The following is a 23129-nucleotide window of genomic DNA, read 5'->3' on the forward strand; positions in this document are numbered from 1 at the left end:
ATGACGAGTACTGCTTAGAGTGAGACCTTAGCTAGGACTTACTTCAGTACTGCCAGTCACACATTGCCTTGAGAAAAAAGCCATCAGGACACCATGCCACCCCTCGCCGGCTTCACAGACAACCCCTGGCTCACACGCGCCGACTTCCTAACCGGCACCACCGCTCTCCTCAAACCCCTCCACCCATTCTTCTCACCTTCAAACGCCCGCATCCGCCTCTCCCCAGCAACAGGCACTCACTTTGACGAAACCGCAGCCCAGCTCGAGGGCTTTGCCCGCCCTCTCTGGGCCGTCGGCGCCCTTCTCCTCAGCAGCTCCTCAAGCGACAAAGAAACCGCCGATGCCTCTGCAGACCTCGACTCGCTCCTGCAGCCGTGGATCATCGGCCTCGCCAACGGCACGGACCCCGACCACGCCGAGTACTGGGGCGCCATTTCGCCGACGGACCAGCGGATGGTCGAGGCCGAGATCGTCAGCTTCGCGCTGCTCGCCGCCCCGGACGCGCTGTACGGGGTGCTCGACGCGCGCTCCCGGATCAACGTGGCGGACTGGCTGCGTGGCATGGTGGGAAAACCCATGCCGCTCAACAACTGGCGCTGGTTCCGCGTGCTGTCGGAGCTGGCCCTGATCAGAGTGTGCGGCGTCTCTGGGCACGAGGCTGAGCTGCTCCGGCAGGAGATGCAGACTGACCTGGCCGTGCTGGATGGGTTTTATTTGAAGGATGGTTGGAGCGCGGATGGGCCGTGGTTGCCTGCTGGGGCGGAGAGGGACGGGAGGGGGAAGGGGAGGAGGGTGGATGAGGTGGTCGGTGCTGGCAGGCAGGTGGATTACTACTCGGGTAGCTTTGCCATCCAGTTCAGCCAGTTGATCTATGTGCGGTTTGCGGCGGATCTCGATCCGGAGAGGGCGGAAGTGTATAGGCAGCGGGCGCGGGATTTCGGGAGGGAATTTTGGCGGTACTTTGACGCTGATGGTTAGGATGCAGTCCGAGGTGGTAGCAAGGTGGTGCGCAGAGGCTAACTCAGGAGTCTACACCTACAGGCTCTGCGATCCCCTTCGGAAGATCCCTGACCTACCGGTTTGCATGTGGTGGCTATTTTGCCGCTCTTGCCCTCGCCAACGTCCCAGACATGCCTGCACCGCTCGACAGTCCAGGTGCCATCAAGGGGTTTCTGCTCAGACACCTGAGGTGGTGGTCCCGGCATTCCGCAGACATTTTTGACTCGACGGGGGCGCTGAACATCGGCTGGCTGTATCCGTGAGTGATTTGAATACCCCCCTTTTTCTGTCTTTTTATTTAAGACACATCCAATTAAATATAACAAACCCAAAGCTGACCGAGTCAAAACCAAAAGCAACGCATTCATGTGTGAGGACTACAACTCCCCACAGTCACCTTACTGGGCACTCAAGACCCTCATTGCCATCGCCCTCCCCGCATCCGACTCCTTTTGGCTTGCCGACGAGGCTCCCTTCCCGTCCGAGCTGCTCGCGTCACAGCCCGTGCAGGCCATCCCCGCGCCGGGGCAGATCCTGTGCAACCACCCGTCCGGAAACCACCACTTCCTGCTGTCGGCGGCGCAGTTCGTCGCGTGGCCGATGAAGGCCACGCAGGCCAAGTACTGCAAGTTTGCCTACTCGTCAGCGTTTGCCTTTTCGGTCCCCACCGGCCCGTTGATCCAGCAGATCGCGCCCGACAGCTGTCTGGCGTTGAGCAGGGACGCTGGGGAGACGTGGGTGGTCAAGTGGCGGTGGTGTAGCGAGGGGGAGCTGGTGAAGGCGGTGGTGGGAATGGGGACGGGAAGGGGGGAGGAGGAGGAGGAGGAGGTTGTGGCTGCGAGGGTGGAGTGGTGGCCCTGGGGGGATTTGAGCGTCAGAGTCAGGACGACGTTGGTGCCGCCGACGGGGAGGTGGCCTGACTGGCATATTAGGGTGCATGAGGTGTTTGTGGATGATGGAGGGTTGGTGAGGGATGGGTTGAGGACCGTCGAGGGTGGGTTCGCGATTGGGAATAGGAGGGTAGAAGATGGTAAACAAGTCCCTGATCTGGAGACGTTGGATGGTGTCGTCGAAGTTGGGACTGCAGAGGGAATCCTCCGGGTACAGGATGGAGTCTTGGTGCTTTCCAGCGCAGGAGCCAGTGGGATCCGAACCGAGACGTTGTTGAGCGGGGGCAGGACGAGGTGCTACCCGCTCAAACCAGACTCCAACACGAACCTGGCGAGCCAGCGGACTATGATCCCTGTGGTGGACCACGATGTTAACGTTGGAGAGGAGGCGTCAGCAAGCAGGGAGCCTGTGGCCGTGCTGGTCACCAAAGTGTTTGCCATCTCCTCGGAGGCAAACGGTGGGAGGAAGCTGACGGGGCAGACGCTGAAGGAGAGGTGGGAGAATGTGCCAGAGTGGTCTGGGATAGACTTTGAGAAGATCAAGTAGACTTGAGTAAATAATACAGCTGGGAATGAGCTTCAAAGGTCCTGCACGGGGATTCTAACAATATTCAGTCTATATCTATATAGCTCATCTCATCACGGCAAACCCGGCGCGGATGACCAGATCATATTGGCTGCGGAGCGGGTCGCCTTTTTCCGAAGATGAAGGTTCAAAATTAATATCATTGGCGATAACGATTTTGTAACAGAGAGTGAATTTTTCTCATCGTGAAATTAACTTGCGTTTATCTTCAGGGGTATCTTTAATAGACGCTCATGCTAATAAAACATGATCTCAGCGAGAGCCGGGAACACGACCAATGCTCGCTGCTCGCGAGAAAAAAAAAAAGAAAGACAAAAAGCGAAACAACAAAACAATTTCTATTAAAAAACAACATGTCGTGAAAAGTCATATCCAGATTCTGAAAAACAAGGCCAAGCCGGTCCTCATTGCCTCAGCCAGACTAACGTTCAACAAAAGCTTCTCTTTAGTAGCTCTGCTGGTTATGCTGGGGCGCAGGAACTCCAGTGTACTTGGGTTGCTGGCTGTAGCCGGTCTCGACGTTGTTCTCGCCCAACATCTGGCGGCTCTCGATCGGGCTGGGCAGCTTGCCAGTGCGCCACTGGTGGAAGACGATGGAGGCGTAGATGAGAAGGCCGAGGAAAGAAAGCCTGCGTGATTAAAAGTTAGTACTAATGCTTTTTTTTTCTTCTCTTTTTTTTCGGGTCATGAAATCAATAGGCGCAAGGGATACTAACAAGACAATAACATTGATGGCAATGGAGGCGCTGCTCCTGGCGCCCATCATGCTCAGGATGAAGGCGACGACCCAGAAGAGACTTTGGACGACGTTGACACCCAGGAAGAACTTGGGGGTCAGGGTGCGGCGGGAGCGCTTTACTATGCAGACGATGTCGCCAATCAGGCAGAGGATGACGAGGGCCATCTCCACCGAAAGGATGGCAATGGTGACGCCGAGGGCCTGCTGGACGTCGTAGTCGGTCTTGAGCTCGTCGAGCTCCCTCTGGACGTCGTTCAACTCGTTGCTGTACTTGTCGCGGCGGTTGTTGACGTACGCAATGGCTCCGATTGCCAATGCCATCACGCCGATGTTGGCCACCATGATGATTATCCTAATCACCCAAAAGGGGACCAAGACGCGCTTGAGGAAGGGCGAGTGCTCGCCGATGTTGTGGTGGGCCATGGTTGGTGGTTGTTGTGTGTACCTAGGTAGGTCTCTAGGTAGAAAGAAAGGAGGTTGTTGGGGGTGCTTATGAGGCAGGCGTAGGGCTGAACGAGAATACGGGGGGATTGTAGACCACCAGGTGGGCTAGTTTGTAAAACTGGGAATTGATGATGAATGAAAAGAGAAAACCCACTCAAGCCCAGCGAATTAGGATGTGAATGACTGTTGTTCGTTAAATGACGATGGAACAAAGGAATAAACATTGAATCGTGGCAACCATCATTCCGGAAGGGAATCGAATTATATATCTCTAAATTCCCAAGCGACACGTCAAATTTGTCTAAATTGCACAGCCTGGAATGCAACGGTAAGGAACCACTGATTTTTGTCTCGGTTACCGGATGCCTCTCTTTGTTTGACCCTTGGCACGTCAGCCTAGGACACACCAAAACAAGGGTCAGGCTGACCTATTCTCGGATCGGGTAGCCAAGCGCCCATGTCAGGTAAGGTCAGGGTGCCGATCGACCCCCCTGTTGTTTAGCCCAGTTCAACTCAAAAAGCCCTGCGGCGCAGTGAATGGCCAAGAAAATTCATTTTGGCTTGTGGTAAGCTCCTACCACCAAAGTGGACATCTCCATCTACGTAGCTTCCGTCGCGATGTCGGGTGCGGCTGATTGGCTCAGCCCCGAACAAACGCGCCCCTTATGGATGTTAGCAGCTCAAGTTTTGAGGCATTGTTGGCGTGTCACTCTTGGCAGTGTCGCGTACATTGTAGAACCAAACGAGCAGCATAACCACATCAATGTGAACCCATCTCACCTTGTACCATGCCAAGAGTCATCAACATGTTCACCGCTCATAATAATTCTACAATTCGATGCCTGTCGGTCGTATATTTCAGTTGGATACAAGGTTATGTTCACGAATTGGGTTGAGCTTCCTGGCCTGCCCCAACTGGTCCATCGTGCGGTCCATGCCAGGCTGTGCTCACATAAGCGCGCCACTTAAAAGATTTGTACCACGAAAAGTACTGGTGATTCTCACAGGCGGTCAACGCTCCTTTCGACCCCGTTGTAAATCTTATTGGTTAAGGTTATTATTAGCGAGAAATCCCTTGGATTCTGAAACTGTTGCATTTGTACAGAGGTAAATCAGGTACCATGGTGGTGTAAATATTCTCAAAGGCTCTGTGATGTAGTAAAGATTCTTGCATTAGGTACTATGACAAGTTGAGCCACGGTTGAGCACGAAAAAAAAGAAAGAAAAAAAAAGAAACAAGAATGTTAATCATACAAATATACCGGTAGGTACTAAGTACACGTAGTTCAGACAAAGAGAAGCTTTTGGCATCAATTGAAGCATGATAATACTGTGGGGGTTTGACTGGGGCTCGCTCCGCTCAAGCCACTCAAGTCCGTGCTTTCCGCGTCTCTAGAGCATCCCACAAGCGCGCGCCACCACACAACACAGCCTTTTTTTTTTATAATTCCCCACACCCCGCCTTGCCCGCCTTGCCCGCCTTAGCAGCCCCCTTTTCACCATGAGTACCGCCGCCAATGACCGCCGTTTTGCCGCCCTGGTCGAATGGAATAAAGCCAAAGGCGGGCTGCTGAATCCTGCAGTCGAAATTTATAATGATCCCATCACTAATGTGTCGCTTCGGGCCAAGGAGGTCGTTACCCTAGACGCCGATGGTCACTGCGCCATAGTGAGCTGCCCCTTGTCCACCACTCTCTCCGTCCTCAACGCCTTGACGGGAAGGCCACTTTCGATATCGAGTTCTGGAGAGAATGGAACTCAAGAACAATCAGAGCCAGCCTTCCCGGACCACTTCCTCCAAAATGTACCCCCGCACGTCGTCAGCCGCTTCTTCCTGATCCAGCAGTACCTCCTTGGCCCCAAATCACACTGGCACCCCTACATCGCCTCCCTCCCGCAACCAGAACATCTTGCATCCTGGAACCTGCCCCCTTTCTGGCCCGAGGAGGATGCTGCAGTCCTGGCTGGCACCAATGCCGGCGTTGCGGCCGACGAGATGGCCGACATCGCAGGTCGCGAGTCCAAGCAGGGCCGGCGGGCGCTGAGGGACTCGGGCCTCGATAACTGGCGGGAGTATAGCCCGCTGCTGTACCGATGGGCATACTGCATCTTTACGAGTCGTAGCTTTCGGCCCAGTCTCGTGGTTCCCCCGGCGGTATGGGAGTCGTTGAAGATCGAGCATGCAAAGTACCTGGACGGGTGTGAGATGGACGACTTTTCGATCCTGATGCCGTTGTTCGATATTGCAAATCATGATCCGCTGGTCCAGGCTACTTGGGATAGTGAATCTATCCCCGGTGAATGTAGACTTCTAGTCAATGGCCGAAATGGACAGGGCTATAAACCAGGCGAGCAGATCTTTAACAATTACGGGCTTAAGACCAACAGCGAGCTGCTAGTGGCCTATGGCTTTGTGCTCCCAGAGTCTGATGACCTGCATAACGACTACGTCCACGTACGGCTGCAGACCCAAAACTCTGGGGATGAAACCACAGAAAAAAGGCCGACCAAACCTCGCGACTTCCTTATATCCCTCGATTCGTTGTCCAGTCACAGGTCGGTAGTTGGTCGTGCGCGCCAGTGGATCCACGATAGGCAAGGGCTCAGAAATGACTTTGCGCACTGCCAAGACGCCCTCCTATGGCTCTTTTGCGAGGCGTATCTACGGGAACAGGGGCTGGATCACGCTGGAAAAGTAGCCCGGCTCGCTGGCATCCTCGCAGATCCGTCACCAGCAGAACACGAAGAGTTGATAGAGTCGTTACGCGAATTTCTCCTCAACAAGCTGCAGTCCGACTACGTCAAGATATCTGCGGAAGGTTGCGAGGCCATGGAGACGCTGTTGGCCGAATGCGACGGCGACGATGAAGCAGAGGGCTCAATCAGCGACAATCAAGCCCTGGCGATACGGTACCTGCAGGCCGTTGTGCGGGTGATTCAAAATGCTATGGTGGCGCTGGATCCGAGCATATCGTTTCAGCATGCGCCTGAGGATGGAGAGGAAGAGGAATAGGGACTATCAGGGCGAGTAAAAAAAGATGGAGTTGAGGATGGAGCGTTGGAAGCATATCTGACGATAATTTGGCTGGAAGAACTGCATACAACAAAAAGTTCCGTAAGTGCACTCAATTCTCTGAGTTCCTCTTGTCATCCCTTGAGCTGAGAGCCTGGGGAAGTAGATTTCTTCCGTGGACTTTAGGCCTTTTGGACCCCAAGGGTTGTGTCTATACCCCACCGGCTTGCTGATTTTTTTGACTAGAGGCACTTACTTTCCTTTGGTCAGAAAGGGTCTGGAAAAAGGGAGAGGATTGGAATGCTCGTTTGGCAAAGTGCCAAGTGTCCAGTCAGCATTGTACGGATGCCCGTAGACAGCCAAACAAAAGCAAACAACCTTATTTGCAGGGCACCAACTGTGGATCACCTGAGAGGCAGCCTCCCGTTTCCATGACGGGCTCCCTTGCCTTCACTCCCAGGCCCGAGCAAAATCTCACCTTGAGCTCAGATGCAGTGGAAAAGAGAAAGAAAATTGCCACCTGCCCGCTTGCCACAGTCCTCCTGACCGCCCTTCCTCCTTAGTTGCCCATGGAACAGTCGAATAACAACAACCAAAGCATCCGACGTAGTGCAGAGGTTAGCATATCAGGCTTTCAGCACATTCCTGAAAAGCACCCTGAAGACCCGAGTTCGAACCTCGGCGCCGGAGTTCAACTTTTGGCATGGTTTAGTTGCTTTTTTGGTCCTCTGCAGTGCCATCTCTTTTTTGTTGGTTCCGTAAAGTTTTAGAAATAAAGAAAGGGCTAGGGGAATCAAAGTAGCTCGGCAACTTCTTTCTATCATTTGCCCTGATTAAGAATTACCGCCTGCGTACCAACTATACTCTGATCGTTCTCTTTGCGCAAGGTATGTAGTTAACCATTACCTCCATAGACACACATTTTGCATTCTCGCGCAAATAGCTTCTAGTTTATAGGCCGCAGAGCAGATGAACACATTTCAAGGCACGCCCGCCTCATTGTAACACCAAGGAAAACACCATTTTCAGCCCCTATGACCAGCATCCCACTCACAGAAAAAGGGGCTCTTTTCGCTTTTCTAGGCCTTGCTTTTTGCAAAACCGTCCATGATTGAATTTTGCAGGGATGGTATTCGCATCAGTAATTATATTGGGTTTCGGATGGGATTTGACTATTTGTTCCATAGCAAAGTAAATATATAAGCAAAGCTACGTCTTTTGGCACAAGACCATGTTAAGAGTTGGTTTACCACACATTCCAACATCCTCTAACCTGCATGTTCCCAAAAGATATGTAGTGAAATAAGGCAGTTTCAAAGTCAACCAGTCATCCATTCTGGGCTTTAATCATATGCGGCAGTTTTCAATCGAGAACGATGGTGGTGCGCCCTGTAGCCCATGCAAAACGTGATCTCAGCTGAGGGTCAGGTTATGATGAAAGTCCATCTTTTGATATAATCATTTAACTGATTCCGTGGAATATATGAATTTAACTTAATTTACGATGTAGAATTTATAAAACGGCTGCATTATTTCAGGTATAAATTGCGTGCTTTATCATCCACGCATGTGAATATGGACTCCATCGTCCAAGTAATGCAGCTTATTACTAGAGGCGAGGCTGCAGTTAAGATACATCTTGTACAAACGACTTCGGGTCCGCAATGGGTTTCTCACGTCTCTGGCGCCGCCAGTGATTCGAAGAGACTATCATCTCGGGACATCCCCGGAGAAGGAAGCCCCACCTTTCCAGGAAGAGGTCGCTGACCTCCCAGTTGCGAGGGACCCACGGTTCCCCCCAGACCAACATGCCGGTCCGTCCCCTCTCCCCGCCTCCTGCGTCGATGACGTACTTGAAAAGCTCGTTCAAGTCACTCGGAGACATGTCGGCAAGCACCAAGTTGTCGCGCAGTCTGGGCAGCGGAAACAGATCCAGCCACGGGTGATGCCTCATCCTCTGCTGCAGGGCCGTGGGGACGAGGGTTGGTGGCATCGGGCGCGTGATGGCTCCGGGTCGCTGGTCTTGATCAGGTTGGCCCTTTTTCCGGGGAAGCTCCAGAGGAGGCCCAAAGGGCGACACAAACCCGCACAGGAGCCAGTCAAACGTGAATCCCAACGCTTCGGCGTTCATGGTGAAGCCATTGATGACTTTGAGTTCGATTAAATCCAGGTGGTGGTCTGCACACGGGCACCCAACCCCATAACTCGACAGGGCATGCTCTGCGAACCGCTCCAGGAACGCTAGGCTCTGTGCGATGTCGTCGCTCGAGGAAGAATTAAATGTCGGCCCGGCTGTGGTGAGCACGTCGACCGGGAGAGGACTAGAAGCAACATATGGCGCCAAGTCCTGTGGAGGTGAAGATGAGGTTGAGCCGGGACAGGAGGAGTCGGAGGTTGTTGTTGATGATGAGACGAATGCGTTTTTCGGGAAGCGATTTGTTCTCATCCTCTGCCTTGCTGCGAGCATTCACCTGAGCACCAGAGAACAGATTCACCCCTAGGAAGGTAGCGGAGGGGTTTCCTTGGGTGTGCCAATGCCATGAGATGGCGAACTTACACATTCGCTTGTTCAACCTATTCTGTAGCCTCTTGCGTTCTTTCTGATCCGTAATGCCAGACCAGTCCTCACCGTGGTCCCATGCAGCTGCGGGGAGGCATGTGTTGTGGAAACAGTCGCTATCCTTGGACTGATGCTGTGAGGAGTTATACATGACTAAACGGCCAAACAGGGCAAATTAGTACACAAGTATACGAAACCCTGGCTTTGGTGTTGTGTTGGATGCTACTAAGACGGTGAAGGTGATGCGCTGAATTTTTCCTTGGTGTTGGCATAGGTAAAAACATGATGAAATGGGAGGGGAAACAGCCAAACGCCACGGAACATGGTGGAATTGTCAATCTTGGCAGTACTTCGGAATTGCGGGCCGCGTCATATTACTAAGGCAGCAAGCAGGGGTAAGTCGGCGCACCTCCTGTCCAACCAACTTAGTGCGATAGATGGATCAATTATTTAAAACGAGCGTGGCCTGACCTCCAACAGACATTCCAACAGGCAGCAGTATCTTGAAGGCTACTCATTCCCCGGGACGTCCCGATGTCACTAGGTGCTGCGAGACTAGACTAGGATACGACGTCGCCGCCTGCCTGGCCACTCGCACCGGCCATGTTGGGTTCCGCGGGTAATTTTTTCCATATTTAACTATATTTAAACCAGGGCCACTTTTCCGATGATATAATTTGCTATTATCAAATGGTTGAGAGATAAATGTTATTTGAACTTTTCGCGCAATCACACATTGGGCTTTCGGTAAGGTTGCCCCAACCAGAAACGGGCATGTCCAGAAACTGGGTAGAGTTTGGCCTAATTTCGGCCTTTCCGTATTCCTATCCCGGTAAGTAAAAGGCATTTATACCATGGTAAGCCCCGGACGTCGAGTAATTTATTCGTTTCTTTTAATAATATAACCTATACCGCATGGTTGAGCCTAATATGAAAATAGAATAATAATTATTGAATATATTGGAAATTATAACAACTTAGCGCAAAATTTATACAAATAACGGCGGAACAACAATTATAGCCCAGGTATCGTCCTCCGTTAAACCAAATTAGTAAGAAAATGCTATTAAAAGCGAGAAAATCATACTTTTAATCAAATATACGTGGTACGGAGCCGTCGTCCTTTATGTATAAGATTTAAAAATAGCTTCTCAATTAATAATTCGGGTACGGGCTTGCCGTTTATGCAATTCATTTGGGTGAATCGCCCAAAGCAGTAGTAGAAAAATAATATATTAGCGTGTATTCATGTCTCGCTAAAGCAAACATTTTATTTAAAATTATTTTATATTGCAACTTCACTATTACTTTTTACTAGATTTCCAGACCACCTTAACCTCTTATTTTGTATACGCTACAATTATCCCCTACACTTTTTCGAATTCATCCGGAAATATGTTGCCCATCAAAGCTCTCATTTTCCTTGCCTGCGGTCTTTCGGTTAATGCCCTACCCGTTAACCCTCAGGGACGCTATTGCCCTTCTGTTGACGGAGCCAACCATAACAGCAATTCGGTATATCGCAGGGGTGAAGACACCAAGAGTGGTGAGAAAAAGAGCGATAATCCCAAGAAGTACTTCACGTGTGGATATTGCGGTAAGAAAAGAGAAGGCACCACGTTTTGCAAGCCCAAGTAAGTACAACGGTTTTATCCTTATCCTCAAGATACTTGGTCCACTAACTAGGTATTTTTTTCAATAATAGTCGTTGTTGGGGCTCAATAGAACGTAAGGAATGCGCAACAATCCATAGCCGCCCGGGTAAATTTTCGGACCAATAAGCAAAATCGTCCATCGATACAAAAACTGCGCGCCATTTTTTGGGATTTCTTATTCCCAACTCAATAGCCCTCAATTATTTGTTCTATGGGGGCAGGTCATTATAAAAAAACAGATTGTGCTAAGGTAGCGATTTGGATATGCTCACAAAAATTAGCCGGGACAAAAGGGTTGTGGAAAATTATATAGATTAACGAAACTGTTGGCAAACTCATTCGTGAGGCGTTTAGCTTGAATACCTGTATCACCCCATATCAAAACGACAATTAATAATGGCTTGCTATTAGAAGGTTTAACGGCTTCTCCCGCTCCTTTGGCGACCGTAGGAAATAAAGACGGGTCCATCTCGATCGTATACACTCGTATACGGGCCCGGCACGACGCCAATAGCTCCGTGTACGCGTTAATTACCGTTCTCTGAGGGTATGAACTTTCCAAAAGCAGCTCCCGGCCACCAGGATGTTGCATTTCCCTGCGGTCAACACCAAGTTGGTTAAGTGGATATTAAGTCTGTCAGAAATTTCCGACTGCACCAATCCCCATGTCTCCAACAAGCGGGGATTTCGGGCTTGAAACAACCCCCGACAGTTCCCCGTCCGACGCTTAACATAATTTAGAGCCCGAAACATCAAAACAATTAGAGCAGAATCCCTCACGACGGCACCGAAAAGATACACGTCACAACTTGCTCCTGACTTCTCAACCAGCCATCGCCTGTGGAACAAAAACCTTCTCCCGCTTCAGGAAGAGACTGGACAGAAAGGCGATGGCGCCGCTGACCACCATGGGCACGAATGCGTTGCGTATGGCAAGTGCGATAACGTGAACGGCGCGAGCTCGGGTGTCGGGATCGGCGGCGTTGAGAAGGGCACTGCTGGCGCCGCTGGCAGCCGACGAGATCTCGTCGGGGGACGCGTGGGGGAAGATGGCAGACAGGCCATGGTGGGCGGTGTTGACGAAGAGCGCACCCGCCATGCCGGTGCCGAGCGCGATGCCGAGCATCTGGCTGACCATCATGAACCCGACGCTGTAGGGGATATCGCCGGCCGCCACGGAGACCTGCGCGACTGGAAACCCGGCCTGGGAGTAGCAGCCCACGCCGAAGCCGAGTAGGAGGGTATAGCCGTATATTTTGGCGTCGGGGGTTGTTTCGTCGACCGTATCTGTGAAGCGGGAAAAAAAAACCCAGGTAAGTGGATGGACGAGCAAATGGTGCAGGTCACGGTTGGGAAAAAAGAACAAATAGCAAGCAGGAGATTTAGGAAATAACATACACATAAGGCCGGCACCGATTGCCTGAAGAGCAGTGCCGAAAAGGAACCAAGGGTAGTAATAGCCAGTCTTGGCCATAAAATGGCCGTTCAGAAGGACAGCGACGGACAGGAACAAAATAAAGGGCAGCATGTAAACAGACGTTTCCATGGCCGTGGCGCCTCGGGAAAACTGGAAATAAAGAGGTAAATAGTAGATGCTGATAAGGCAACCAAAGGCAGCCCACACTGGATATCGTATTAGTAGACAGGTTCTTTTATAAAGCATCGGGGGGAGACATACTCATATTACCAAACAGAATAACCATGGTGCGGTTTTTGAAAAAGTGCATGGGGAACATGCGATACTGCATCGAGGTCCTGATTAAAAACACCTGCTGCAGCGTAAAAGCCACAGCAATGACCACAGCCAGTATAAATAAGGCGATGCTTCTTCCGTCGTTCCACGACCAAAGAACACCTCCGAAGTTCATAGCCATCATAATGCACAAAAATGCCCCAGCGGATCCCAGAGCTCCAAGGTAATCCAGCTGTGCCAGTCGCTCTTTGAGGGAAACGCCAGGTTGAGGGATAAAATCGGGTAGGATGAAAACATAGATGGGAGCAACGACAGCCCCCACGATCAGGTTGATGTAAAAGGCCCCTGGGTTATTGTTTGTTAACCATGGCTCAGGCATGCAGACCGGGCATTGACCGAGCACTTTACTTACATCGCCAAGTGGCCGAGCTTTCGGCAAAGGCACCGCCGACGACGGGGCCCAAAACAGTACCAATGCCCCAGAAAAAGCCCAACATGCCAAGGTAGCGTGGACGTTCCGACTCGCTCGTGTTGACGGAAAGGATAGTCATGATGCCCATATACATACCGATACCACCGACGCCGGCTAAAGCACGACCGACGATAAAGGCGTTGATATCGGGGGCGGCGCCGCACAGGGCCGATGCGGCCATGAACAAGACCGTCCCGCTAATGAAGAGAATTTTGGCGGAAAAGGTACCATATGCTTTGGACCAGGGGAGTACGGTCGCGGCCGATGCCAGAGCAAAAGCAGCGGCCAGCCATGGGACGAGGTCGACGTGGCCGAACGTGAGGACGATGGCCGGCTGGATTGTTGCCACAATCGTCACATCGAGAGAATAAATCAGGAAAGAGGCGAGCAGAGAAACGACGACCAGAACCCACTGCAGTGGAGGTTGTTAGCACAAGGTGTTAGCACAGAGGCTGACCTTGGTGTCCAATGGTGCATTATGTAGGTATATATGCACGTGTTATTAGAATCACAACGTACCTTCACTCCGTGTACCGGGCGCGGTGAGTCGCTTTTGAGCGCCTCGTTTGCCTCCTTTCCGTTGTTTTCTGTTGTGCTGTCTTCCAGCTTTCCACCAGGAGGTGTAGACAGGCGGTCGTTGGCAGACTTCTCGTCGCTCAGCGAAGGGGGAACATGCTGGTCTTCCATGACGTTCGTGAGGTAGTTTTCTGAGGCAACCATGTCTTTTCTTTTTTGGGTGGTATGCTTGACAGCTCCAAAGACTAGAGATAGGCCACAAACTGAGGGGGAAACTCTGACCGCTGCACAAGTAAAGGGTTATTGTGAAGCTAACCCAGACATGGAACTTAACGAAAGACCATGTGGGCTTTTATTGAACAATGGGAAGCTGCACATGATAAAAGAAACCCCCGGCTGTGATTCTTCCGCGCAAGATGCGAAATATATAGAGCAAAAGGCCGCTTGAATACCTCATCACTTGCTGATTTGTAACTAAGACTGGGTTGAACCTTGGATTTGTAAGGCGATGCCCTGCATTGATATACGCTATATTCTGATATTCTGAACATATAGGTAGTAAATTTCGTTCCCACAACGCCAAGGCGCTAATGTCGCTGGCTGACACCCCTGTCGATGTTTAAGCTGCGTTTTTATTTGCCTGGGCGCCGGCAATTAGGGCGGAATGCAACTGGCTGACACCCTTGTCGGCTGACACCCCAGTCGACGCAAGAGTGTGTTTTGTCGAACAGGGGGTCCACAAAGTACAACCCCTAAGTACCTGCCTACCTGTCCGTATAACATCCACAACCTTTTCGCACGTTTGTCAGCCATCCAGCCCACCTTAGGTAGAGTTCCGTTTGCCTAGGTTGTCGATCAGAGGTCTGATCCCTCTGATCACATCTAGAAATCTCATTTCAGCAGTCTTTGTCTCCTACTGTGAGTTCACTGGCTCACTACTTGCGATAGCCCACGTAACCATCTTGGCCATGCATCGAACCTGTGGAAAGCGGCAGTTCTTGGCATCTCCATAGACCGATCTTGGAGGGCACGAAGGATTCTGAGTCCCCTACACCTGTGAAGGAACTGCAACGTGTACACTGTTGTGAGGCTGAATCGTGCCAATTACCTATTGGGGGTTAACTACCTACCTAGGTTCCAGGGAAGAAGGGCGCGGACCCCGCCTATATAGGTAAGCCCAGGATTCAAGGGCCCGAAGGCTAGGTAGGTATCTTATCCAGCAGGGCTTACCCAAAACCGGCTAACAACGCAGAGGCTAGTCCACTAACACAACCATAGTCCATAGCAAAACTCAAGCAATAAAAAGGTGATGAACAACCACAGCGTAACCACCAACTCGCTCCCAGTACTCCAACCAGGAATTTCAATGGAAGGACTTGATATTGTTTCACAGTCGACAGCCGAACTCCCAATCATGGCAGCACAGGCAGCGACGATTGAAGAAAAGTCACGGACTCAGGTTTGAAAGCCGCCGGTATTTTCTTTAAACCAAGCTTCGTCAATGTGCGGTGCCAGGACGTCACTGTCGTCACCCTTCTCCTCATTTATAAAGTTTTTGCTTACTTCAGCCCTAACCCGACCTAATACACTGCCATGGTGGCGATCGTAAGGCCGACATAACTGAGCTTCAGCATCCCGTAACACCCCAGGTATTTTGTTATAGTGGCGTATTACCGAACTGCAACGGCAGCCAGCTCCCCAACGAGAGCAGAGAACCGGGGGCACTTGGGTAAAACCCAGAGGCCGGCTCCCTACCGAGTGGCCCTCGAGGAACCACGACGAGTACGGCGCCACTCCAATGCCATTGATTTTAATGTTGATGTAAGCGTGTAGTAGCGCTTTTACCAGCTCCCCGTGTTTAACAAGACGGACCTTGCTCTCGGCCACAAGCACGGCGAGCATATTTACAGCCTCGACGACCATGGATGTGTCAGGAACTTGAAGGCTGTCGGTCATAGTAATGCGAGTAGATTCGTTGACGAGTAGATAAGGTATTATAACCCAGCGAGGGCTCATCAATGCGAAATGGTCGTCAGCCTCCGGTGCTAGCATCGCCAGGATAGGGTGGACACCGGCCGCGCGGGTGGCGATTAAAACTGCCAGAGACGCCCTGGCGTTGCGGACTGCATCGGCGTCGGAGCCGAAGCTGGAATCGGTGAATTGCCCATTGTTTGATCAGTATATGATTGATTCAAGCCGACGACGAACCCATCCAGTGGCCATCAGGCTTCCCGGCTCCACGTCGGCGACGTCGCCACTACTCCGCCATCTCCCACCTTTTGCAGCAAGCGCGCCGAATGCCTGCGACGGATAGTTCTACATAAAACTAAACCGAGCAGGAGACACTGCTTAGATACCATTTGCATCCGGGTCTTCACCTACCACGAACTCGCTGCTCGAGTTGCTGTTGACCATGCCAGCGACGACAGACCAATATCTGATGGCATGTAACCAGAGCAAATTTTCCTGATATATCTCATCGGCCCCGACGTGGTGGCATTGACCGCCATGAAAACCTTGACGGTCTTCTGGGATGTAGGATTCTGAGACCAGAGACTAACTTTGGAGTAGCGGCCGTTGTGTCGTATGTAGTGCGAGCCTCGATGGATAGTGACGACCTGATCTGAGATATTGAGCATATCTTCCGGAGACCGGTCAGAAGTTTAGCTACTCTCTCCACTCTGTCCGTTTTTGTCTTCTGCTCGAATGATGCCAGCCGAAGTCTCGACTATTATCGAGGCGGGGATTCGCATGCGCTCGTCAACAGGTGGCCAGAAATAAATACAGGATTTCAATCCCGACATTTCGATTCTGCGGTTTTTATAAAATATGTCTATTGCCATTGCGAATCGGCAGATTTTGTCAGATATGTAACAAGCAAGTTTCCACGTCCCGGTGGTCGGGTCAGGGGTATCCCACCTCAGGCATCTGGAAGTACACTTTTGGTCCAATTTATTCGAACATTGCTGCCCAACGAGGGACAGGGTCTGGCTAAATAGCTTCAGATTCGGTACAAAAGCATGGCAATTTGTTCTGTTGCATCACAATCCAAACCATTCAGAACGGGCTGAATCCAGTACCCCCGGGCGTACACGTGAGAGATGAGGATTTAAAACGGAAAACTTTGTTGACACTTTTGTGTAGGGCAGGCATCACAATGGATGCAGCAATTTGCCATCAATCACAATCTAGCTATGATCTTTGACTCGGCACACCTGGGCCTTCATGTCATTAACAATCCTTCTCAGCATAGGGCTATCTCGGTTCGGACTAAATCAACCGTCGTGGAAGCCTTATTAGGAGCTGTTTATGAAAACACCGGCATTCAAACTGCGCTGGCAGTCATGCGTTACCTCCAAATGGAGTGATTAAGTACTGATAACTAATTCCCTATACTTCCACTACATACAACACTACGTCTTCGTAATATTGTATAACAAATTAAAGTTTTCGTGCCTGCCCTGAACCGAGCTATACTATGCTTAGGGCCAGGAGGGCAAGGGCGCACAGGATTCTCAATGTCCCTTCCAAAGGGATCCCTGAGTGGCAAACGATGGTGCACTGTGTCCGACATTGTGTACTGAACGTCCAACGGAATACAATGTGTCGGCTTGGAGCTATGTTTATTGGTTTCAACAATTTGGATGATACGGATATATATTTACTGTCACGGCTAGGCAAACATTGGATACGGTCAGTGTAGTAGGCACTATCAACAGAGATTCGAAAGTGAAGAGGAGTAAGAAACCATAATTAACGACGCGCTGCAGAGACGCGATTAAATCCGGGGTTGGTGGACTCCTTGGCACAGCCACAGGTTTGGCGCGGCGCTGTCTGCTAGAGGTGTGGCCATTGGGATAGAGTGGTTCCGAACTTACATTGGGCGCAGGCTCTTGAGGAAATGTGTGTACTTGAACGTGCGACGCACAGTTTTGACTCTTTCTTTCCGAGAAGAGAACACCGATGGTTGCAATGGTATTTAGACCTAGAACTAATGGTTTGTGATCTGTTTTCTTAGTAGGGTTGATATATCTATGGTACCCAATGCAAATACCTGTGTGGGTTGCAAAGTGGATTAGGATAGATGCTCGTTGGCCGAAATTACATGCTCAGTAATTTGCCCCTATTGTCATGCTATTATTCATCGTTCTTTCAAAAGCCGTCCCATCTTTTCGGTTGATTATAGCCATATACAGAGATGAGTAAGGCTACACTGGGCGATTTAAACCTGGCGTGTAATATGCCGTGGACGAGACCCCGATAAATGTTGCAGCGAAAGGTGAACGCAGCACAGTTTCGCAGAAGTTTACCCGCCAAAATATACACAGTTGATTTATTTTGAATATTGTTTATATCAGTATAGGTGGAAGGTCCTTTAGTCCTCAGAATGGGTCAGCGGATGAACTAAATAATAGGTTGTATTTTTATGTTATTAATTTAAATGGTAACAGTTGTAAAATAGGTCTCAAATTTATAAAACCGAGGTAAAACCTTCTCTAGGAAATTGCCACCCTGTCAACTGTGGATAAATAATATGCATATAAATGTAAAGTGATTATCAATTAAATATTAGCATGAGTGTATTATTATAGTGGTAAGGGTAGAAAAGCCTCTGGGGCTTTATTATGGAGTGCTGTGGGCGCTGCCGACTTCAGCAATAGGTTTAAACCAAAACTCTATGTACCATGATAAATATTTAAATCACCACACAAATAATAAAGCCGGTAAAGGCCCATCCATACTACATACGGTGAAAGGCTAGGGATTATTCGCGAGGTACCATAATATAATTGAACTTTATAATTAGAGTTTAATTCCCATGATTTATTTTTAAATTACTGCATTACTTTACCACTATTTATATATTTTGATCCATCCATTTTGCTTTGTTTGACAGAAATATTTTTAACAATAACAGCAATAAAAGGCTCTTTATATTTTATTAAATATTTATAGTTCACGTGAAAAGAACCCCACGTACTTATATATAAATTGAAAATTGCCATTGTTTGCTTTTCAACCTTTTTGTCACTACCAAAGCTTTTCTTCCGCCAAACCCTCCAATATTTCGTTTTTAAATTACTGCTTAAAATCCCTCAATTGCCCGAACTTTATCAATTAGGAAAATGCAGTTTTCCAGAGTTTACTTGCTCTCTTTTTACATTGCTGGTGTTACCGCAGTGTTATATTCCCAAGAAGACAACTTACCTAAAATTATAGGCGGCAAAATTCCACCAAACACTAAAAGTCGACTCGGCGTACCTCTTGTTTATTCCTCTGATGGGAAACATTGTTCTGTAAGAAACAAAACTTGACTTGAAAGTTATTCAGCCGTTCTCTAACTGTAATTTGAACTTTAGGGAATATATCTTCCGGAGTTTTGCGACAAGATTACCCCATGTAGGTGGGAGCCAGCCAGCAAGAAATGTGTTCCAATAATTCGCAAGTCAAAGGGTTATTCTGTAGCTGGTACAGAAACATATACATTGCCGAGTCTGCCAAAATATGGCCATAATAAATAAATAACATTGGGCTATTGTAAAGCATGGTGTAAATAGGCCTTTCGTTAAATTAATCGAATAACAAAACGTTATTGTAAAATAAACATATGCACGTTGTGTATAAAGTATTTATTAATTCAAAAATAAGCTTGTAAACATCTAGTTTCTTTTGAATCATCGATTAAATAAGTAAATCACGCCTCATTAACTAGTGCGGCCGCTCCCGTAATTAACTATTTAATAAGTAAATTAAACGCATAATATTATATTCCAACACCGGTAATTTCTTTTTTCATGCGTTTAATAATTTAAATTTTGATCATTAAAATCACCGATAATTCGACAACAATAAAAATAAGTATGCAATTTTGTCGAATTTTACAAAAAAGGTTGTAAAGTTTATTCGTCGCTCTTTTATATTCCGGCTACAATTTCCTATTATCGAAGTTATAAATTTAAAAGCTCGTTTATTTTAAAATAATAATTTTAAATAATTTTGTTTACCAATTTTATTATTAAATTAATTTAATACTTAATTACGACGACGCCTTTACTACAGCACCTGTGCAAAATTAACGCAACTATTGCAAAATCCCACCAAAAGTCACCATATTTACAAAGCTGCAACTTTGTTAATATAAAAGGCACAGCTTTTTTATTTTGGCAGCTTATATAAATTTATATAATATAATATATACTTACATTTTATCTTATAAACAAATTTCCGGCGTTTGTTACAAAGGTTTAAAATAAAAGTTTGGAAATTTGGAAAAACCGTGTCCACTGTAAATGCGCTATAATCCACTATAACGGAATTTTTTCAACTTTGATCAATTTTAATCCAAATTTGCGTTTGCAACTAATATTATTTTGAAATAATAATTATATTTATAGAAATTTTGGCCTTTTTAAACTGATAATATACAAATTATTATAAATTTGAATTGTTAATTAATAGGATTATTGGTATTTGAAAACCGTGTGTTTTGGTGGGATTTTGCGATGGTTGCGATAATTTTGCACACCTACTGTAATTAGACCGGGTGACCCACAAATAGTTAGGGCCCTAAAGTTGTCACCTGACGTTTATGTTTAATCTGTAATAATAATTCAGCCATTTACCCAGTCGAGGCCAAATTATATTTGTATATACAATTAAATAGCGGCTTTTTAACAGTGTAACCAATATATTTATAGCCCTAATATTGGTCATGTTATTTAACATATTTGTAATTTGCTATTTTTATTTATTAAAATTCGAATCAAAATAATAAAATTACGAAAATAATCATATTATATATTATTTTTACGATTTAGCTTATTATAATTTATTGAACGAGTATTATTTTATAACTTTTTAAAATTAAATGTTAAAACTTTATATATATAAAGGGCCACGTTAAAAATCACCCACGAATTCTTAGCCAGCACCCATTTTTGGACCCATACAGCAAATGTCTGCACTGGGTATTTTTTGGGTGGGGTTTTCAGCCAAATTAAATAAAACGCATAAATTAACAATAGCGGGCCTGACCACAAATTTAACAGGGACTAAAATTACGAAAGGGTTAAAATTAGGGTGGTTACGTAGTTTAATTCAGTTGGGAAAATTTCACATTTTCGGCCGGCCGGCTTAGCCTGGCACGGTATTTTAAAACCGTAATAACAGCCCTAAATTTTATGCAAAAAATAGGTGTTTTTTATTAACTATAAAAATGCAATGGTTTTAAACATTTTAACGTTTTAACCGTTACCCATTTTCCCGCAAAAGGTGGACGGTTGCTTTTATATAAACCGTAAAACGTATATAATAAAAGGCTAGCCAAATTTTTCCAAAAATTTGTTATTAAACTTTTCCGCAAATAATAAATATGTGTAAATAACATTTTTTTTTAATTTTAAAATAAACAGGTTTTCGTTCCGGTTACCAAATTTATAAACGACAGTTTTTTTTCGGGTGGGTCGTAATTTATAAATTGGACAAGTTTTAAACGCGTTGGTATACGGTGTTTATAATTGTTATAATATTTTCATTATTAACTCCAAATATAACGTTAACCGAAAAAATTACTAATTTAAATATTTGTATTTAACTTATTTATATTGTTTATATTGATAATATTAATTAAGTTAATAGAAATAAAATAATCGCTGCGATTGGTAAAAATAATATAATAAATCAAACGGTCTTTTTATATATTGTATATATTTATTTGTAATTATTTATGACCCAACAAAAATCTCTTAAAATCTCTGCTACGTGTTCTGAGATCACGTGGCTCCACACGTGGCTTACCCACTCGCATGTCTGCCTACGAACAAACACTTAACATGTTTCATATCAACTTATGGCACCAGTGCATATTAACCTCGTTTGCCGTTTGCGTTTTTCCCCAGGTAAGCTTGCGCTGGCCTGGCCCTTTGAGCTACCTCATGCTTGGGGTTGTAAGAGTTTGAACTGTCGGTAACTAAAACATATGGGCGAACTCTACAAATCATTCTGCTTCACCACGCGCACGTATACAGCAAAGTTCCTGTTGCCACCGTCGGCACAAGCACTATAGTGGCCAACTTGATGAGGCCCGCGGTGATCTTTGGGTTCAACTCCGTCGTCGCAAGCTCTTTGAACTGCACCGGCGCGTTGCCTATGGGGTAGGGCCTGGCGGGGATCGGCTTGCCGAGGCGCGGGCAGATTTGTTCCCAGCCGAAACCATCCTCCAGCCGAAACACGGCAAGCTTCTCTCGAGGAACCACCTGTCGGACCCTCCGGTTTCTGTCGTCCAGCCAAAAAAAAGGGGCCAAAGAATCAGCCCACGAGCTATCCTGAGCCTGTCTCCCCATCATCTACCGAGCATACCGCATCGAGGGCGTTTAAAGGTTGGAAATGTTTGAACAAGATTAAATGAGATAGGAGGGGAAGAAAAAGAAGGAAGAAAGGAAATATGAGTCTAACTTACGTCTCGTTGTAGTATTCCTTACACGCCTCAGGCCCTTCGTTCCAGTGGATCACCTTGGCGAAAATCATGTGGTGCTCACAGAAGGAGTTGATAAAAGGGTCCACGAGGCGGATCTGGTGCAGCGGAAAGGCGGCACAGTCATTTATCATCTGGCCGACGGTGTTCACGACGGACGTGTACCACTTGTCGGTGTCACGCTCGACGTGCATAATAATCGCCTCGGGATAGAACTCGGTCAGCTCTTCGACGAAGAAGGCGGCGATCTCAACGATGGCACTGCGCCAAAGGCAAAGGTAAAAGCAAATGCGGAGTTTCCGGTTAGTTAAAAGGAGGCGGGCGACGGTTGGCGGGGCGGGTCTTACTCATAATCTCCGAACCATTTGTCGAATTCGGCCTTGCCATAGGGCTTTCCGATGCCCAGATACTTAGCCTTCAGGGCCTCAGTGTAGCAGTCGACATGTGGGCCGCCAGACTTGCACATCTCGTAGGCATGGTAGGTGCGGTAACCCAGCATGTTCAGGGCCTGGTAGAGGGAGAAAGTCCCGGTCCTGTATGTTTCCCTCGTGTCAGCGCAATCGATATTTTCCTGCATTCTAGGAAAGGCTTGCTGGGATGGGGTGTGGCTATACGCACCGGCTGGTAGCTGTCACCAGCACTTTCTTCTCTCGGCGGCGGCCCGAGTCGGGAAATCTATCAATGGCGCGTGTCATGGTCATGTCTTGGCTTTTCTTGACCATTCCTAAAGAAATGATATAAGGATGCGGGATGAAGGGTTTTTGAGCGAAGGGAAGTCCTGCTGAATAACCCTACAATTCTAAATAGGGACTTTTTCTATGGACCAAGTAGATTTATGATGAATGCAAATCTAAATATTTCAAGTGTACGTCTCGGCGAGTTTCTTGCCGAGCCTTGTCAACGGCGGAACATTGCTGTCAACGGTACTTGAGTTGATGAGCCACAGAAACTGAAAGACCCACGACCTGTAGTCATTGTAAAAAAAAAAAAAAAAAAAAAAAAAAAAAAAAAAAAAAAAAAAAAAACAGCCGAAAGCTTACACCTCCAAGAAATTTCGGCGAATTTGTTTGAGAGCCTAGAATATGAGCC

The 23129-nt window shown here is 47.7% G+C and overlaps 9 protein-coding genes across 9 annotated transcripts; 4 read left to right on the plus strand and 5 right to left on the minus strand.

The window, feature by feature from the left end:
* Positions 1-93: 93 nt before the first annotated feature.
* On the plus strand, positions 94-2436 carry PgNI_10015 (uncharacterized protein; the record flags this gene model as incomplete). The annotated part of the gene is made up of 3 exons (XM_031129995.1): positions 94-973; positions 1042-1258; positions 1356-2436. 3 exons carry the CDS (start codon positions 94-96, stop codon positions 2434-2436), a joined length of 2178 nt encoding a protein of 725 aa, XP_030978200.1.
* Positions 2437-2484: 48 nt separating this feature from the next.
* PgNI_10016 (uncharacterized protein) lies at positions 2485-3876 on the minus strand. The gene is made up of 2 exons (XM_031129996.1): positions 3192-3876; positions 2485-3104 (listed from the first exon to the last, which is right to left on the minus strand). The coding sequence occupies exons 1-2, from the start codon at positions 3635-3637 to the stop codon at positions 2921-2923; spliced, it is 630 nt and encodes a 209-aa protein (XP_030978203.1). The 5' UTR covers positions 3638-3876; the 3' UTR covers positions 2485-2920.
* Positions 3877-5159: 1283 nt separating this feature from the next.
* On the plus strand, positions 5160-6671 carry PgNI_10017 (uncharacterized protein; the record flags this gene model as incomplete). The annotated part of the gene is made up of 1 exon (XM_031129997.1): positions 5160-6671. The coding sequence occupies one exon, from the start codon at positions 5160-5162 to the stop codon at positions 6669-6671; it is 1512 nt and encodes a 503-aa protein (XP_030978202.1).
* Positions 6672-8180: 1509 nt separating this feature from the next.
* On the minus strand, positions 8181-9499 carry PgNI_10018 (uncharacterized protein). The gene is made up of 2 exons (XM_031129998.1): positions 9229-9499; positions 8181-9128 (listed from the first exon to the last, which is right to left on the minus strand). Exons 1-2 carry the CDS (start codon positions 9380-9382, stop codon positions 8299-8301), a joined length of 984 nt encoding a protein of 327 aa, XP_030978199.1. The 5' UTR covers positions 9383-9499; the 3' UTR covers positions 8181-8298.
* Positions 9500-11709: 2210 nt separating this feature from the next.
* Positions 11710-13771, minus strand: PgNI_10019 (uncharacterized protein; the record flags this gene model as incomplete). Its single annotated transcript, XM_031129999.1, has 5 exons — positions 11710-12173; positions 12285-12509; positions 12565-12924; positions 12992-13463; positions 13571-13771. 5 exons carry the CDS (start codon positions 13769-13771, stop codon positions 11710-11712), a joined length of 1722 nt encoding a protein of 573 aa, XP_030978198.1.
* A 1251-nt stretch (positions 13772-15022) lies between these two features.
* On the minus strand, positions 15023-16206 carry PgNI_10020 (uncharacterized protein; the record flags this gene model as incomplete). Its single annotated transcript, XM_031130000.1, has 2 exons — positions 15023-15713; positions 15950-16206. 2 exons carry the CDS (start codon positions 16204-16206, stop codon positions 15023-15025), a joined length of 948 nt encoding a protein of 315 aa, XP_030977756.1.
* A 522-nt stretch (positions 16207-16728) lies between these two features.
* On the plus strand, positions 16729-16935 carry PgNI_10021 (uncharacterized protein; the record flags this gene model as incomplete). Its single annotated transcript, XM_031130001.1, has 1 exon — positions 16729-16935. One exon carries the CDS (start codon positions 16729-16731, stop codon positions 16933-16935), a length of 207 nt encoding a protein of 68 aa, XP_030977757.1.
* A 1758-nt stretch (positions 16936-18693) lies between these two features.
* On the plus strand, positions 18694-18882 carry PgNI_10022 (uncharacterized protein; the record flags this gene model as incomplete). The annotated part of the gene is made up of 1 exon (XM_031130002.1): positions 18694-18882. The coding sequence occupies one exon, from the start codon at positions 18694-18696 to the stop codon at positions 18880-18882; it is 189 nt and encodes a 62-aa protein (XP_030977758.1).
* A 2691-nt stretch (positions 18883-21573) lies between these two features.
* On the minus strand, positions 21574-22754 carry PgNI_10023 (uncharacterized protein; the record flags this gene model as incomplete). The annotated part of the gene is made up of 4 exons (XM_031130003.1): positions 22659-22754; positions 22388-22573; positions 22026-22301; positions 21574-21841 (listed from the first exon to the last, which is right to left on the minus strand). Exons 1-4 carry the CDS (start codon positions 22739-22741, stop codon positions 21574-21576), a joined length of 813 nt encoding a protein of 270 aa, XP_030977759.1. The 5' UTR covers positions 22742-22754.
* Positions 22755-23129: the final 375 nt, after the last annotated feature.

Source organism: Pyricularia grisea, assembly GCF_004355905.1.
Source record: "Pyricularia grisea strain NI907 chromosome Unknown Pyricularia_grisea_NI907_Scaffold_7, whole genome shotgun sequence".
Taxonomy (NCBI): Eukaryota; Fungi; Ascomycota; class Sordariomycetes; order Magnaporthales; family Pyriculariaceae; genus Pyricularia; species Pyricularia grisea.